The sequence below is a fragment of the Plasmopara halstedii genome (genome assembly GCF_900000015.1).
Source record: "Plasmopara halstedii genome assembly, contig: Scaffold_614, whole genome shotgun sequence".
Classification (NCBI taxonomy): domain Eukaryota; phylum Oomycota; class Peronosporomycetes; order Peronosporales; family Peronosporaceae; genus Plasmopara; species Plasmopara halstedii.
Window position 1 is genome coordinate 214,649 of NW_020187532.1, and position 18,451 is coordinate 233,099.

The 18,451-nt window shown below is 42.0% G+C and overlaps 5 protein-coding genes across 5 annotated transcripts; 1 reads left to right on the forward strand and 4 right to left on the reverse strand.

The window, feature by feature from the left end:
• Nucleotides 1-1,413: 1,413 nt before the first annotated feature.
• PHALS_12075 (uncharacterized protein) lies at nucleotides 1,414-1,819 on the reverse strand (the record flags this gene model as incomplete). The annotated part of the gene is made up of 4 exons (XM_024727549.1): nucleotides 1,414-1,447; nucleotides 1,509-1,649; nucleotides 1,722-1,737; nucleotides 1,795-1,819. 4 exons carry the CDS (start codon nucleotides 1,817-1,819, stop codon nucleotides 1,414-1,416), a joined length of 216 nt encoding a protein of 71 aa, XP_024578115.1.
• Nucleotides 1,820-2,151: 332 nt separating this feature from the next.
• Nucleotides 2,152-7,490, reverse strand: PHALS_12076 (tigger transposable element-derived protein 6-like; the record flags this gene model as incomplete). Its single annotated transcript, XM_024727550.1, has 5 exons — nucleotides 2,152-3,537; nucleotides 3,636-4,600; nucleotides 4,688-4,879; nucleotides 4,943-7,355; nucleotides 7,449-7,490. The coding sequence occupies 5 exons, from the start codon at nucleotides 7,488-7,490 to the stop codon at nucleotides 2,152-2,154; spliced, it is 4,998 nt and encodes a 1,665-aa protein (XP_024578116.1).
• Nucleotides 7,491-13,584: 6,094 nt separating this feature from the next.
• PHALS_12077 (uncharacterized protein) lies at nucleotides 13,585-14,430 on the reverse strand (the record flags this gene model as incomplete). The annotated part of the gene is made up of 1 exon (XM_024727551.1): nucleotides 13,585-14,430. The coding sequence occupies one exon, from the start codon at nucleotides 14,428-14,430 to the stop codon at nucleotides 13,585-13,587; it is 846 nt and encodes a 281-aa protein (XP_024578117.1).
• Nucleotides 14,431-15,674: 1,244 nt separating this feature from the next.
• PHALS_12078 (Staphylococcal nuclease (SNase-like), OB-fold) lies at nucleotides 15,675-16,777 on the forward strand (the record flags this gene model as incomplete). The annotated part of the gene is made up of 6 exons (XM_024727552.1): nucleotides 15,675-15,966; nucleotides 16,017-16,043; nucleotides 16,108-16,249; nucleotides 16,313-16,367; nucleotides 16,445-16,530; nucleotides 16,588-16,777. The coding sequence occupies 6 exons, from the start codon at nucleotides 15,675-15,677 to the stop codon at nucleotides 16,775-16,777; spliced, it is 792 nt and encodes a 263-aa protein (XP_024578118.1).
• Nucleotides 16,778-16,952: 175 nt separating this feature from the next.
• Nucleotides 16,953-17,483, reverse strand: PHALS_12079 (peptide-methionine-s-oxide reductase; the record flags this gene model as incomplete). The annotated part of the gene is made up of 1 exon (XM_024727553.1): nucleotides 16,953-17,483. The coding sequence occupies one exon, from the start codon at nucleotides 17,481-17,483 to the stop codon at nucleotides 16,953-16,955; it is 531 nt and encodes a 176-aa protein (XP_024578119.1).
• Nucleotides 17,484-18,451: the final 968 nt, after the last annotated feature.

The window sequence follows — 18,451 nt, forward strand, 5'->3', positions numbered from 1 at the left end:
CTTCGGCAAAGGTGGAGCAATGCCGACAGTGAAATAAGGGATGATCCGTTCAATGTAGACGAACTCGACCAAGCCCTAAATGACGTTGATGTCGTCGAGATATAGTAGCCCTCTACGAATTGTAGACCTCCTGTCAAAAGTGGTCGATTTCTTGAGGCTACTAATAAATAAAAGACCGATCACTATTCGTAAATATCCGTTACATCATACCGTGAAGACCTATTTAATTTCAATGTGATCATTGCAGATCGTAAGAATTTGCGTGTTCTTGGTTAAGAAACTGTCATGCTGACTGGGATGGACGGTAAGCACACCAGGATGCTAGATGTTATGAACATTCCAGGACTCAGGTTGCTGGTGTTTTTCTAAATTGATACTGGTAAATAGAATACTTCTTTGCGGCTTTATTTAATGCATTATCACCATAAAACCGAATTTTATCCATGGATCATTTGTCCTCCATAATTCACAAGCAGATTACCACATCATGTAGGTACCCATACCACAACCTCGCAACTCGGAACTAGGCTGCTAACGCTCAGATTCACAGTCTCAAAGTCAGGAAAATCCAGTTCAAACTAGTCACTAAACAAGGTCGCATCATGTACTGATGCTACAGCGATGCAGATATTTAGTGACATCCTTCAAACGATGCATGTGTATATGATTGCACAATTCCTTTGGCTAGTGCGACATCTTTGATTGCTCGCACAGCCTCCTTGCCGTTATTCCATCTCTTCTGCTTGAATTTCTCCATCTCCATGGCACACGCCTTCAATGTAACGGTGAACTAAGAATGGCTACACTCGGTAATTTTACCAGGTCTCGTATTTCTAGTGTTTAAAACACAATTGTATCACATCTCGCGAATATTTTCTGTTTGTATCACCTTTTGCAATAAACCCTAACAAAAATTAATTTCAAACTACTGAGACGTTACTAGACAGTTGATAGTTGCTGAAGTATTATCTCGTAGTAAGATGAGTCCGTACTCGCAACATAATTAGCAATGCCTATCAAGTGAGCCAAGAGCGCTATACTGAGTATGCTAATCTGCACGCCCTCCTTTCTAAAAATTGAAGTTTGCGCCGAAATGTGGGCTTAAAGCATGCACGATTTGCCGCCTGCCGTTAGCCCTGTCAGAAAGAAAGTCGGCATTGTATGTATAGATTTGATTTTTCATTTTCAAAATCGTCTCATACTTTGCGCGAAAGAAAAATTAAAGCATTGCTCCCTTGGTATGGGTCATTGGTTCGTCACGCAGTGTCGTTCCAGGAGTTAGGCGATCTCATAACAGGCATCCCGATTTTGGGGCAACACTTGTGGCGGGTCCCTTGTAGTCGTTTCGTGGATTCCTTCAGCGAAGGATAAAAGGTGGCCTTGAACTACTTGGAAATCGGATACAACATCGGCTTATTCGCGGTATTCAGTACTATCTGACCTCATCCTGAACGAATAATAATCTTGTATCTGTCAGCACCAACTCGGTGATCTCATCGTCTACTTACATGCATCCCTCAAAATAGTTTAACAAGCTCAAAACGAATTGCAACTCAAGGGTAGGTTGAGAGATTAACGTTCTACTTAGCTGGTTCCCACGTGCTCCAATACTTCGCTGAGTGGACAAGTCACTTGGTATTATTGAGTCACTGTAAAGTCGCACCATGACAACAAAGAACTTGGCTTTTTCAATAGTCGCGAAAATATGCGCAGTAATTTACAAGCGATCCCCCGATTCTGTTTGTAAATCATTTTAAGTCACCGAAATTGTTTATAAATCACCGAAATGATCACCCAAATATCGAAGAGTAGCTGCCATGTGTGGGCCATTCTCGGCTTAAAGGTAATGAACGAGTTGTCAGACTGCTCTGCTCGTCGCAACTCTGTGGCAAAGAGCTGCTGTCTACATGTCGATTGGAGGTTTCATCCTCTACTGAGGCTTCTGGTGTCCACGAGATCCTCGTCGAGAATTTTCGTCGACGTGAAGACATCGCTGAGTTACTATAGATGGAGAAATATTAGAGACATGCTTCGTATCAGACACGAGACTTCGTTTTCGGTACTGGGGTAGCAATTTTAAGTAATAGGGTATATAAAAAAGTGCCAAAATTATCATGACAGAACCAACTATTGCTTGTTTGGCGCACATCGCTACAAAATAGCCGCTTGCCGTGGTTTCATACGTTTCTTAAGCTTAGCAAGCTCAGACGCCATAAGCTCTTGTGACCAAACGCGTAGTGAGTCGATCATCTTCTTTTTTAAAGACTCTCCAGCGACTCGTTCGTCATCCTCGTGGGGTGTACTGTCGTCCATATCCGTATAAGACGCGCCGGTCAGCATAACAGCCGCATCTCTTGCGCTACCATTAGAACTACTGCAAGGGTTGCTGTTCACATCACCAAAGTCGTTCATTCCACCACCGTCTTTTTCTAAAAATGTCGACAAGTCCTTGAAAAATCCAGCTATGTCTTTTACACCATTTGGAAACATACTTCGCATACGTGCAATAGCCTCATTCTCTTTTTTCCTCTTTTCATTTTCTAGCTCTTCAATCGACACAATATTGCGTGCAGCATGTTGCTTTCGATTGCGTAAGCTGCGCACCCAACCATTGGACCCTCGAAAATCTTCAATACCAAGTTCCTGTGCATATCTCTTACCAACTTCACGAATTAACGTGTCCGTTATTGTGCCATTTTTCTCTCGATTCATGTCAAACCAATTTTCAACGAGTCGATTAAGCTTTTCAAATTTAGACTTTTTGTTAATATGCTTGGAGCAGCCAGAGACATTGTCCTTGTAATACGCTTTTTTAAACTCCTCTTTGCGTTTAAGTATGCGGCTCACAGTGCTTTTGTTAAGTCCAAACTGTTCAGCCAATCGAATACCATTCACAACCTCCCTACATTGACTCGGTAAACCGCCGTCTGGTTTACTTCGACTGGAGCTTTTGGGATCATACTGATACTGTTCAGCTACCTCAATAAGGCGAATCTTGGTCTGCAAGTCAATACTGACGTTCGCACCCTGTTTCCTCTTTTTGTTCTTGCGTAAAGGAGTCGAAGTGGATGGAATGTCTTGGTCATTTGTCTGTCCAATTAAGCGTTCATTTGTACCGGTTCCAGAACCGGTCATGGACGGTACGCTTAATTGAATTGCGTCAGTTAAGCGGCGATATTCTTCGTTAGAATTCTGCATCTCGGTGTTAAAGTCTCCTGCGCTCCCGTTTACAGATTGAAAATACTGATGTACACTTAGTTGGTGTTGACGATGATGAGAAACAGTGGAAGACGGTGAAGAACCCAGTGGGAGCAGTGTAGGTGAAGGAGGAAGTGTTAGTGGCATGGACAGATGTTCACTCGATTCTGCATTCTCGTGAGTAAAATTCTCAAAAGAGGATTCAACAGTAGCACGTGGCTTAGGTGGTAGACGCCGTTCGGATTCCTCGACATCATGCAATGTAAGTGTAAGTATCTCGTCATCAGGAGCGACCGAACCGGACGCATCCATATTGGAAGGACCTGGTGGTGCAGGTTGCTCGTTGAGTACTCGGTTGTTAATTTAGAGTCAGTACGTTGTGTGTCGACCACATATACGTAAAGCTTGAAACACCATCTTTAGTTTAATTTGCCAACTAATTCTTCTGGTGCACATTGCAATAATCCAAGATACTGCGTTAAAAGTTCTACGAATGCAGCGTCACGCTCTTGCTGCTTTGTGTTGCACTCAATCTTTGCCTCTTCCTTCGCACTATTTTCGACTTTCTCACTGTCTTCATCGAAAAGCATTTGAGATGAAATTGCTTTAACTTCTCGTGTCTTCACACGCAGTCGTCGAGGTGTCGAGTTCTTCATGCCCTTGTCGGTTTTGTCGATTTGCCATCCAGACGAACTAACTAGTTCAGAGAATTTGAATTTGCTTGCCTCGCTCATACTTTTCACATTGCTCTTCTCGCGTTCCCGTCGAATATGCTGCTGTTTATGCTTAAGCTCTTGACCAGCAGCAATTGTGCGTCGCTGATTTTGCTCTAAAGCTACATTTTTGTCGCTTTGAAGCTGAGTGAGCTGTGTGCGATGATGACTGAGCTCACGCTCGCGACTTAGCAGATTCAGACGCTCGAACTTCTCGATTATGGCACCTTTATCCATGTATTGTTTGCTGTCGACACCTTCGTAGTTTTCAATGTTGCCTTTGACGACCTCAGAAGATTCACATTCTTCGGTTCTGCCAGTATTTCGGTAACTTTCAACACCGTTGTGATCTTTGACATCACCACCAACTAACAATATTGTCTCCGGTTGAGCTTCAGATGATCTGGGTGCGATGGTTCTCCGGACCAGTCGAATAGAAGTTCGTCCAGTTAAATTTGACTTTCCTTGGTGATGGATTGCACGATCGCGAATTTGGGCCAATGCAATATCTGGCAGCTTTCGGCTGCGTTTCCACAATTGTCCATTTGGTTCCGAAGTTTTTATGATGCCAATATCTTTGTGATTTTTTGGCAAAGTGTTTGTTTCTTCGATCTCTTGTTGATAAGTTGTGGTTGATGACCGACGCCGCAGCAATGTATTCTCATAATATCTTTCCGAATCATCAACAGCTTTATTTGTAACCAAATCGATCAATTTTAATTTAGTTGAGCTGATGTTTGATTCATTTGCTTTGATTTGTCTCCTGTAATGAGGACGATAGCGATCGACAGGAGGATAGGGCAGTTCGGAGGATTGTAAAAGCGCTGTAAATTGAGAGCTGGGTCTTCCCTTTGATTCTAAGTCGCTAAGTCCAATTGCATTTTTTAATTTCTTTTCTGGTTGCACGGGCATTGATGAGGATTCCATTAGACCTTCACGAATGATAGTCTCCCGTTGAAAGCTAGAGTCTATTCGTAAACATTCTGGATTGTCAGGATTGAAGCGTTGTACAAGAATGCTGAGTATCGTACCTTTGTACTCCAGCTGAATTGGTTTGCTATTCGAATGAGAACTCTGACTTGATTTTAAGCGATGATCATACAAATGTCCGCGTTCGTGATTGTTGATGCCTTGTTCTTTCGAATCAATGTTACTTCGAAGTCTGGCAAACGTTGTTTGTCTACTTTTCACTTCAGCTGTAACAATCGGAATCACTTCAGCCGGTGATCGATCATATTGTTCGAGCTGCTCTTTAAATTCGTGTAACAGTCCGCGAGCATCTGTGACGTGAACAAATGAAGCATCCATCCTATCATTTTTGTTGAAGTCGAGCTCATACAAGTGTTTTGGCCTTGTAGAAATACTAACCTGCGACTTTTTGCTTATTTCGGTATCAACAAAAGGCGCCATCGCAGCTCCAAAGAATGGGCCAATGTGATTCTTGACTGTGGATTCTGACGAAAGCGATGAAGGTGGTGTATTACTCATTTTCGTTTGAGGTCGATTCTGATTGCTTTTCGACGTCGTAAATTCAGTGTCAAGTGATTGGCGACCTGCAGCTTCAGGCTCATTGCTCGTTTTGATGGTAACAACCACCTTCATCTGGGAAATAGAAGGCAGCACTGGACTTGTCGGCTGCGAAAGAATTGATATACAAGCAAGCTGATTATCTGTCTCGACATTTTCATTGATAATCTCTGTGTCGACATTTTCGGAAATGGCCTCCGTCTTGGATTTTTCAGTATTAGCCTCTGTCTCAATTTTCGCAATATTGTCCTTCGCCTCGATATTAAGGATTGTCTCCGGTTCGATTTTTTCAATGGCGGGCAGATCTTCAGTTGAAATCGCTTCTACTTCGTCATCTGACCAAGATTCCCACGTGTTCTTCGTTGACATTATATTTGATACTGTAAAGGCACTAGCTGGAATATTATCAAGCGGAGGAAGGATATTAGTGTCGTTCAGAGCAGTTGGTAAGATTAAGTCCGCCGCATCATTTTCTATGACGGGCTTCCACACATTCTCAACGTCTGCATTGATGTCACCACTATCATTGTTGCTCGTACCGCCAATGGCAGAATATTGCTGGTTGTTTTGTGAAGTTGATGAAGGCGCCGAAATTGTGCTGCCGCGAGTATTAGGTGGGTCGGAAGGAGAAATAAGTTTTGGCATCGCATTAAGAATTGATGATGGTGCACGAGTCGATTGTGTCGTCGTTCTTTCATTAAGAATCTTATCTTTGGATGTATAGGTCAACTTTGAGCTTGTTTGCAAGATCATGGAGGATTTTGCAGTGCTTGACCTTCTGAACACTTTTCTTATCTTCGGTTTTCCTGCATCAATTGACTTTTTTCGTTTCGCTTCCTTCATTGCTTTACGCCTGGCTTGATCTTCTTTATTCTGTTGCAAGAGTAGATCTTCGAATGCACGATGAAGTCGACGCGTTTGCACGGCTTCACGAACCTGACGCCACAAAGTTTGTATTTTAATTGCACAGCGCGTGAGAAAAAGGTAGCGACGTCGACTGACATCCTCTACAGAACGCAGAGCCTGATCAATAGGAAAGAGAGCCATGTACTTGGAATATTGTCGTAAGTCGTTGAAAATGATGTAATCGCTACATCTCGGCTTAGGATTGCGTTGTGTCAGTGCAAGATCATGTTTAATCCCTTTAATGTTGCTGTTCACAAAAGCTGCATTTTTTAGCCGAGGACTTTGAAAAAGTTGTTCTGTCCTGTTTTCAGCAATTTCGATCTCGGTCACGCGCTTGCTTAAGAAATCTTTTGATCGCTTCCAAGTAATTACATGACGCTTAATTATACGTGCTGCAACACGTTGTCGAACGCTTTGATAAGCATCTGGTCGTGCCAGATTCAAAAGGCTGTCTTTTGCTCGATTTGGATTCGAAATTTCGCATTTGGGATCGTGGTATTCGTTTGTGACATTATTATCTTTGTTATCGCCATCGCTGATAGAGTCTACACTGAATACACCCGCACGATCCCATCGTTCAAGGAGTGCCCCAGCGTACATTTTCGCTTCAGCAAGACATACATCGCCGTCTAGAAGAAATTGGAGAAACTCAACAATTTGTAACAGTGGATCATTAAGATGATTTACACTTGGTTTAAATTCACAAAGCAACTTCTCAACGTCCGAAGCCCATGCTTTCATTCGATCTCGCTCTACTGAATTCCAGCTACATTGCAAACCTTCACTTTTAATGTCTTTGTGTACCCCTTCATTCGCAAGATCTCTCACTATGTCGATGATATCCAATATCGAAGCTTTGTTGTCACTACGAAGCAAAAACTTATGTCGTCGAGCTTGAGCAACTTTCTCTTCAAGATGCGATTTGTGAGCTACAACGCGAAATTCTGCTGACCAACGTTTTCGACGTGCTTGATTCCATCGCCGCGCACTTTCGAGCTCAATAAATTCGTCCTTGAAATTTAGACAGAAAAGAAATCACATGATAGATACGTCATTGAACCCTTTAGACGGTCAAAGCAGAATAATTATTGATGGTAATCGTACCGCAGTCTCAGCGAGCAGAAAGGAGGCTGTCGGTCTCGCCATCGGAGGTTCATAAGTAAACTAGAAGGTATAAATACTCACATTTTGATGGCAGCAAAACTTCATGTTTAATCTAGAAATTAGACATCAGGCTAATTGGAAACATATCAAAACATTCCATCCCAATTTTATAGTTTTATCACCGAGATATTGTATTCATTTTCTTATCAATTAAAACTTGAAACTATTCTATATAAATGTAACTTTTTTGAATTAGCATACTACTCATAAACTTTTATATAATTATTAGATAATATGCGCACCTTCGCAGGGCGTGCGAAGTACGCGGACTCATAACATCTTTATGCTGCACCGTATTTCATAGCGAAAAACTATCAGAGTTAGAGTTACACTCTTCACAGCTACTTGCTATCGGCATTATGAACTGAGAGCGTAAGGTGAGTAACCAATGGCTACCCGTATCGGTATTTCTTCATGGTAATTCTTCATGGTACTGTACTTGAGCACTTCTGAGCTTGGCTCTATGTCCGAAGGTTAATAGTGACCCTCAACTTGCACTGCAATTTCAAAAGAAACATATTGCTGGATTTATTCTATTTAGAATAATATGCGTTTACCATATTGTCTCTATTACTGGATTAGTGGCTGGAAACCCACACATACCATGGACGCCTCTTTTACGAAGCTCATCATCTTCAAGGAGACTAGAACATTAAAAATTTCATGAAACACAGAAATGCAATGTGAAATTCGTACGATTGTATGTTATTATATTTGATACAAATGTGTAAGAAGTCAGCACACAAGATTATACTATTTATTTGAGCGCATACATTTGAGCGCTGCTTCCAAGTGGTAAATTTGGTTGTTTATATCCGACGTTTTGTGCTCTATATGACTGTGGGCGAAGATATCGTCTGGATAAATTTGTTCAAAGTCCCGAACTGGCATAAACAGATGCACCGCTAGACTATGTACGTCGCTGGTGTATCAGACACTTCGCGTGTCATGATGAGCTTCTGCCCAAAGTACACACCGCAGTATGAGGAACTCACCAACTCTTATTAGTGTTGATAATATTAATCACGCTGGTCAAGGATTGTTCTGTAGCAAATTATTTCTAGTAATTAAAAATTTGCGCCAATATATTGGAGACATTTTGAAGATCATAAGCATACACAATACGCACATATTGTTTGCCTATCCGACACAGAAATTTACCGCTGGGTAAAAAAATGTACTGTCGCTCTCCAGTACCGCTTCGTGCTTTGCACGAAAAAAGCGTCAGTGACAACACACTGTTCCCTTGGAAAGGGCTAGTGCCGTGCAATGTGATAGGGGTTCAGAACCAAGTTGACTTCATGACGCACTACTCTATTCATGGGCTCTCTTGACATCAATTCGATATAACAAGGATCGCTGAAGATAATATTTCCCTTCTCCTCACTAACTCAGCTACCAGTGTCCTCGCTGAAAGATCATCCATGACTGATGACAAGATCGGATCCTTCCCCGGTGCATAATGTATCATTTCGGTAAGCTCATCGTAATGAATTTCTTGCACACATTCCTTGGGATATATCTCTAGCTCTATATAAGCTCCTGATGAGCGAAGTAAGGGAGGACATACACTTCCTGAGGCTGCCTGATCACTACGTTCATAAGTTAAGAGTCACTCTCGTGTGGATGTGCTATCCAGTCAGTAATACAAAATTAGTGCCGCCACGTCGTGACGTTATCATCCTATCTCCAGGGCTGATTTCTACTCGCGACTTAAATTTACTCATTACCCCCAATAGTTCTGGAAAGGGAGTGGTGTAATCCGTTTGATACAGCTCTCTACTAGCCTCGGCACAAGAAACACCAGCTTACAACTGCTCCTTTCTGCTGCCCAGAAAATTACTTGTAGGGTCACGACATACGAGCGTTCTATTCTATTTCAGCAAAGACACGCTCTGGAGGCCGTGGAATACCATTGCTGTTCTTAGCATAATCCTGAGATTGCAACTCACTCCAGTTTCTGCCTCCAGGGCTCTGCGCAAGCACTTACCAATGCCATTGCTGTCAAATTTGGGTCAATGTCCTACACCGCAGCTGACGCAGCTTCGTGCCTACACCAAAGGCACTTCTTCTTCCTAGCAAAGGTGAGTTAATGATCAGACAATGCTTTATTAGGAGAAATATGCGCGACATCTAGATTTTGTTAGATTTTCAGTCGACGCATGACTCGTGGCTTTCTAATCACTGTCTACTCAGACCCGGGACGACACAATATTCCATGCCGTTAAAGCCATAAATGACTTGGAGGTTTGAAAGAAATGCTTGACACTTATAGCAGCTTCCCTGTTCCTGAGTGCACGGCAATTATATTCGTATTTGTCATTTCCAATGCCTTAGCGTACTCTAAATTGTTTTCGACAGACTACAATATGGTATTACCGGAAGTATCGACAGTCTCTAATTGCACGACACAAAAAGTCTATTTGAACATTCATATCTTCGCAAAGGCGAGGGTGTAATGTCAACAATCGCGAACGTTAAGCTGTGAGCCTCGCTTTCCTTCAGAAGGATCAGTTCATCTAGGGCCGTTTCTCGTGACCACATATGTTTTGTGCTCTTCGTGAAAGGTGTGACCTCCATTATTTAAAAAAACTATGTTTAATATGGATATGGTTTTTTGCCACTAGTCCAATACTCGAGGAGTTCATAGGGCAACAGTGCGCATGTGACTGGCCCTTCGTACAACTGAGCTGAGAGAGAATGCGACACGCAATGCGTAGATGTATTATATTATGACAGCGACAAACTCGACAAAAACCTTTGTGAGTACCGCAGAGCAGCTCAGCAACTTAAAACTTTTTCTTCTCATAATGTTTGTTGTTCATCGAATTTGGCTTACTCATAGAACTGCTCCTTTAACCCTCACTGTACGAAAGTATTACTCTGTGTACACACCTCTTCCTTGAACGAGGGAGGGTGAATGTCGAGAATTTCGGAGCGAGTCACACCAGCTAGAAAACCCTTCATGGAAACGGTAAATGCTACCGCCTCCAAAATCATATTTTGTGCCATTGTGAAGATGAAAAAGCTCTACTTCTGGAACTTGTTCGGGGGTAGACAGGACATTTAAATGTACTGGACAGGTCTGGTTATGCTGTGCAAACACTCACGACATTAACTACATTATGATTTCCCGCGCAGTGCAATTTTCTGTGAATGAAATATTATACGTTTGTGTTTATTCTTGCGCGTGGTCTTCTAGCTTCGGAACCGCAAGTGTGACTTGCTCTATCTGGAGTATGACTAAATTCATGATCCCCAACAATCCTCGACTAGATATACAGATTTTATCTGTCTCAACCCTCAATGAATAGTACGCTCAAAGCAACCCCCTCATTGTGTGTACCATCTGTTCCCACCGACACCCAGGTTAAACGCTCTTGGTTCGCCAGCGTATCCTCGTAGCTGGTGAAAGCCTTAGAGAAATTGCCCTATCTGGACCTTTGGCCGCCAGCTCCCTGATTGTGTATTGGGTGACGATAGACAAAGATTCACTCTAGTTGATCCGAAAGTAGGTGCTCGACCTTTTCACGTTCCAATCCCGCATAGCGTACAGCCGATTAGCGACCTGTCGTTGGGTTGACCACAAGTGTCACAAAGTATATCGGGCTGCAAGCAAAGCGCATAGACGAAGCCTCGACTCAAAGCATTAAATTTAGCAAACGCACAGTGGGCAGGATTGTACGCATCAAACAGGAGCGAAAATGTGAGCCTCGATTGTGGCAAGTCATCTGGTTTGCTCTGCAAATTCAGGAGAACATATACGTAGAGTCAACTATCTTTATTTTGGCTTGATATCAAGGAATACGTTGACTATCACACGGTATCCGTTGTCGGACTTGCAGCTACCAATGTATCTTCAGCCTCTCCTTTCCTAGACTTCATATTCTTTATAAATACTAACAATTCGTAGGTATGAGAATTCGAATTACACCAAAGTGATTTTGTACAATTGGACCGGATTGTACTGATACAACTGTTTAAAGTGTACGATGAAATTACAGGACATTACAGTACTTACCCCATTACGTTTTCTCCGTTCTTGTCCTCAAAGAGATATCTTGAATCGGCATCACGGTGGGTATTATCATTTGCCTCACCGGCGCCCGATTGAGGCGCTCCATGATGTGTCTTACCAGCGCGTTGTCATAATTGATGAACGTCACCAGGCGAGTTATTACCGTATCTGACCCGAGGGCCGCTAGCTCCGTGGCCTATTCGAGACCAGCAATCGACCTTTTCAATCGTGTTCAGTCGTTCCGATGGCAGGCATTTAGACATCTTATGATCTACACCTAAAGAGGATACCCCCTTTCACGACTCGGTCGTGGGATCGATTACAAGTGCTGCATGCCCAACCGGATTGCCGTGCATCTTGCACAGAGGAAGGTCTTAAGCAAAGAATCCGCATTGAGAAACGCACAGAGATGAACTCGTACGCTCCACTCGGGAGCGGAACTTAAAGCCTTCGCGGCAACTAGTCCCTTGTTGCTTTAATAATATTTGGATCAATCATATCTAGAGAGGTGCAAGCTATCGGAACTCATGCGCCAGGATTGATCTTACTATATCGCGGAATACTGGTAGCTATCCGACACTTTTTGTGTTCCGTACCCTAATTATACTATGGGGCTTTTCTGCCAGTGGGCCTCCAGTCCACCCAGCCACCACACATCCATTTGGGTGCGGATAGACAGGTTGGATACATTCTAAGGTGTGATTGTTTGCCCCCTTTCTGGTTCGGATCCTATGGATTTTGAATCCAGTACCTCCCCGCAAATGTGAGCCCGGATTTGGAATCAATTATTTCTAGACCAGGACTAAATAGCATCATTTCTCATAAACTGGCTTTATGTGTCAACACACGACATAGTCCCGTTTATATTGTGATCATTGCTGCAGATTTGCTGTTATAAACTTTATTGAACATATGCTTTACAGCTCTAGAATCAAACATCTGTGATATCCGAAAACTTTCTTCAGAAACAGACAGAATGCCTGGGTGCTGTTATCGTTGGTGGCTACGTCTCGCGTCTACGTAGCTCAGTAGCTTTACGATATCCAGATACGTAAGAAGGCTAGGGTATTTTTGGTTGGCTGGGTTCTGATTGCGAAATACTCAAATGATAATGTGATGATAAGATAAGATAAATCTAGCATTGCTCTACCGCATACCAGTTTTATTAGATTGAAAACAAAAACCGGGGCTAATTATCTTCTGAAGTATATATGACATCAAAACTCACAAACGATAACGTTTTAACTAAGGGTGTTTGAGTGCTTGAACAAAGCGGATGTAAATATTATGAGAGCTACTAACATTGTGCGTTGCTGAGCTCTACAGCAGATAGACCATGTATGTGCGGCTGAAACATGTTACAATGAGCGCTAGAAGAAATTAAAGTGACTGTCACTACTTTGCGAAGTGTTTTCTGGATTGTAATAAATATTATTTTACTTGTCGTAATCCTTTAGTTTTATAAGTCCTTGTGTTGATTGTAAAACTTCCGAAAGATCTGAGCAGGTGCCAGTCTCGGCAGAGAGCCAATTGTTTTGACAGCAAACGCTCAGCAAATAAAAAATACATGTCTCTGATTATTGCCTCAAGCTTTTACAGCTATTATCCTTACAAATCATTGAGCCGGATACTTAACCATTGGTTGCCATTCTACTTAAGTAAAAAAATGGTGTACACTGTCTCAGTAGATACAGTATCCTGGTTCCGTAGGCTACCTTTGAAGCAATCAGCAATCGTAGATAGGCAAGGACTCTGCATTAAGAAATGTCCTCATGAAGATATTGTGGACAAGGTTGGACCCCTACAATTTCGTGTATCCTTTGACTGTAGAACTCACTCAATTACATTACATTAAAATTAACAAACGACGAAACGAACAAATTCAGTATTTCCATTTATCAAGCCAATCAAAACTTTGGTTCTAACAACTTCATGCAGTCACCTTTGTGCTGAAATTGCATTCTTCGGAACTCAGCAACATTTTGCCGGCAAATTTTGCACTATAATACTTGTTTAAGCATGAGCCGACGGGCTTCATCTACTGTACAGCACCTCTCACTACGTCAAAAGAACGGTATGAAGAAATTCGATATCGTCATCGCTCCATGCTTCCTTGTCTCCAAGGCACGACACGGGAGGTACGTATCCAAGACTATCACTGGCCTTACTGCGAACCACCATCTGATCTTGCAAAGTCGTTAAGCTGTGGGTTAAAGGCACAGCGATACCTAAGAATGAGCACGGAGACGAATTAAACACGCTTTTATACGTTGACGAATCCTTGACGGCCGTTAATGGCACTTTTGTTGATGCATTTGCAAGGCAATGAAACGCTGTGGTACGCTCAGCACCACCGCTTTCTGAGTGAGGTGCTAACGGCGACAATGGGGACTGGATAGGCACTTCAATACTTAGACTTCCACCAGAAACCGCGGAAGCATCACTTTTTGCATTAACTGTCAACAAATGAAGCGGGTGGTGTTGTGGCAATGGAATACCCAAAGTTTTTTGCTGTTGGTGCTCATAAAAGAGCTGCTGAGCTACCGCCATTGAGACTTGCTTTTTCAGTACAGCGCGGCGCTGTGAACGTTCGCGACGACGAATTGCGTGAACTGTCTGGTACTTCCTGTCGCTGCGTCGCTGAATCATATTTTGTTTGATTCGATGCTCCTCGCAAAGTGAATGGGCTTCACCATTGCGCTTAAGGGTTCGCTCGTTAAAGCACTTGCCAGTCTTATATTGACATTTGCCAAAGTAATGGTGTTTGGTAGAAGTCTCATCGTTCTTGTTCACCACGTTTCCGGGCTCGGTCTCGTGCTTGAATGTGAGTAAATCCTGATTTTGATAGGCTGATGCAATAGGATCGGTGTTATTCTTGGCGTTGTTGATGTTGGCTGCTCTCATATCGATTTTTGAATAATCAAGAGAAGAAAACGTTTAACTCAGCGAAATGGCGTAATAGAAGTGCAAACGGCAAGGGATGTGCGTAGTGGTTGGCACTTCGCTGGCTCGATGGAGAGAATTGCAAAATGATTTTCATTAAAATACCTGCTCAATTCGAACAAGTGGTGTTCGTTCACAGGGCCAGTGCAGCTATTTAAAGCCAGTGTAAATATAGTCCACTGCTAATTCAGCGCGAATGGCAGCAATATCGTAAGTGAGTTCAAGAATACCAGTGGATCCAGTTCCAAAATCCAACGCTACAACGTTGGGAAATGCCGTGTAGAATTCGAGTGCTTCTTAGAGGATATTCATGTTTGAAGCTATGATGCTCTAAAGTCAATATAGGCTAAACAATACTCAAAATTGTTTATGTGTTGTTTAGAAATCTACCTACAGCTGTGGAAGGCTTTCGGTCAACTTGGGCATAATCATATTTGTTATGTGCTCTATCATAACGTTCGAGAATTAGTGTGAATTGAACATTATTATAAAAGAACCAGACTCGTCCTCGAGATCTAAGTGCCTATCTCTGGGCTTGTACCGTTACGTATTTTAAGGATATCGCTCTGGCTAACCTTGATTATATATAAAACTTGTGGTAAGCAATCTATAGTATTCGATTGATAAAATAGCTTTGTCTACTTTTTTGATGTTCATAAAACGAATAATTATTGAATGCTTGAGATGATCAAAAAGGATATCAAAAGATCCAGCTATCACGATAGCTTTCGCAAGTCATGGCATCACTGTTAACTATGACGGCCAAATAAAACAAGAACAAGCCATTATCACTGGCTTTTGATGCGCGGGCGTGACAATTTATGTGCTTCAAAGCCTCGTTTAAGTTTCGAAACTGTACTTTGTCTTGCGATCGTATTTTCTCATCACAGTATAAAGTTACGAATCGCGACCACAGTGTTAATTTTTAACATTATTCCCATCAGAAATCCTTCATGGATAAACATTTACCAGTTCTGTATCAATAATATTTGTTAGTCATTATCTAGAATGTAGTTTTAGTGCTTCCGAATTCCAGCAATGGAGAAAGTATAGGCATTCTCACGCCATTTTAATTAGTTAATGTCTTCAATTAAAATTGCGTATCTTCGTATCCCTCCATATTGCTTTGAAGAAATTGCAAGGAAATTACTTCAACGATGTCACTAAAGGGAGATAATGCCATACTATAGAAGCGCTTCATTAACATGGTAGTCTCTCCTGAGAGTATTACAACAGACAAATCACAGTGTGCACCTGTGCGATCTAAAGATGACAGAAATATGCAGCAGTCCCCGTCGTCTGAGAGAAGTGGCATGAATAAGGACAGAGGATTGCGCCGCAATCTTGGAAGATTTATAACAGACACGCAGCAGACAATCGATTCCCATCTGACATTGTTTCGCGCAGGCCTGATAGTCACACTAGCTGTGGCAGCTGTGACTTCTATCAAACTCAGTGGTGTGTTTAAACGTTTGAATTATGTCGAGGAGATTCCATGTTGGCAGTTTGCGAGGCGCAAAAAGCTACGTGTGCGCATGATTAATCAGTCGAAACAAGACCCGAGCATATTTTACGTATATCATACACCCTTTTTCCGTCGTTTCGTTCTGAATGACGTGATGCCACTACATTTAACAGATAGTAAGAGCATCGAGAAGAACGAAAGCAATTTACTTGCTGTTCGGCTCTTTGGTGTGCAAGTAGATGAGAGTGCAGAGGAATGGATTCTGTCCAACTTGTTATCGACGCATCGATACATGACGGTTGAGTTGCTACGACGGTGAGTTCATGCTTTTGATGCTAGACAGATTGTTTTTGATTTAAGCTTTGCTACATTCGACAGAATTAATTTAGAAGGAAGCAAAAGTGTGGCGATTTGTAATATTGCGCTGCGAAGGGTTCGTTGCTCTTTTTCACTTCCGAAGGGCGTTGATGACTTATCGCGCTAAAGCTACGCTGCTGTCTTGTTTTGCAGCCACCTCTGAGACGAGACTTGGCTTACGAATTAGTTACTCGTGGTTACGCTGAATGCATTTCTGAAAATCTGGAAAGCTATGATTCGTAAGCAATACTTCTAATTCTTGCTAATTGGGTTCGAATGCTAACTATTTCGTCTAGAGTATTTGCAATTTCATCTCTGGCACAAAAATTAAGAAAACTTCAGGCAGCAGAGAAGCATGCACAAGCAATGCAATATGGCATTTGGAAAGAGTGGCAAGATGCAAACCTATCTGATCGCTTTCTATCCGCTGGCAAACGCGTAACCACGAAAGGCTTTTACAAGCTTATTGAAAGTATTCGACGCTAAGTTCGTAACACTTGAACCATTCGAATCAAGTAAGAGACAATGCAATTCTTTTTGCTCCTTATTGTTCTATGATTTTTATATTTTTGACAAACAAAAGAATACAAAAAGTATCGAATTCTTTGCTAGCAAATAACGAGCTTATCTTCAAAACTTTGGCCTTACATTATGCAGCACGCTAGCCGTAACAGCGAATTGGTATGTCACAGCCTTTGTCTGCACATTGTCCACCTTTTTCAAGGTATTTTTGGTGGTAAACCTCAGCGACCCAAAATTGTTTGGCTTCCATAATTTCTGTCACAATCGGCTTGCTACATTTTTTTTGATACTCCTCCTTCGATGCTAGCGCTACTTTGCGTTGTTCTTCATTATGATAATAGATTCCCGAGCGATATTGCGAGCCGATATCGTTTTTTTGACGATTGAGTGTCGTGGGATCGTGAATGGCCCAAAACTTGCGAAGCAGCGACTCATAACTCGTATGTGACTCGTCGTATACGATTCGAATAGCCTCTGCGTGATTCGTACGACCTGTACAGACTTGACGGTACGTTGGATTGTCAACATCACCTTGTGTATACCCTACTGAGGTCTCTAACACGCCTGGAAGACGATCGAAAGCCAATTGAACGCCCCAGAAGCAGCCAGCAGCGAACGTGGCAATACCTTGAGACGCACTACAGGAATTATCAAGCTGATTATCAGTCATGGTAGAAATTGGTGCTGAACGGAAAAGTCGCGTCCCGAGAACACGGCGGATAAAATGAATATGGGGTGTCACGCAGCAAGACATTAACGGTATGGAAAAGATATTGGGACAGGAAGGCGTTGAAACGTACCGTATACCGTAAACAATTCTCGAACATAAATTGTATTTTACGATTGCAATTGACCCGATATTTTTTTCCATTGGAAGAAATCTTTATATAGATTCCCCAGAAGTCTGATATTTGGTTAATATTTCGTTTTAAAGTGATTCTTTGGTCCGTGAGCAAAATCAAGCCGACGGGATCGTTTAGAGCTTGTTAAGACACGACCTCACTGAAAATTACGTCATAACTCGCAGTAGCTGTTGAGTTTCATGACTTTTTTAGTGCTGCAAAAAACGACCAAGAACCGCCAAGAAATGATAGATAGAAAAAAGACGGCCAAAAAATAAAAAACCGCCGATGGAAAGTCAGTATTGTCTCGAAATAGAAGCTTCTGGTGAGCTTTTATATCAAGTATGTAAATACACGTTTAGTCTGGATGAAGTACAAAAATTATGGAGTAGCCAGCATCGCAACTCAACAAGGTTCCAAGATATCAAGCAATTTTTGCCCATGCAATAGAATAAATTGCGCAAAGTTCATTTTACTAGAACTTTATTGACTTTAAAGTAAAGGTAGCCATTATTTACCGGATAGCTGATCAAGAGCTTATCCACCTGTCGGGAAGTTCTCTTTTTCCATGATTTTATTTATGAACTATGCAAGAACAAATATACTGACAGATTCCGGGTCAAATTGGACCAGGCCGCCCGTATCCCCTTGCCCAATACAAGATTAGATGAAATTGAAGAGATGCTAACCAATAATCGAATTTGGAAACAAAGATTAGTAGATATTAGTACTGTTTCAGCTAAAGATGCATTAAATTTAGGTTTCAGTGGTGTAATGCTACGCGGATCTGGTATTT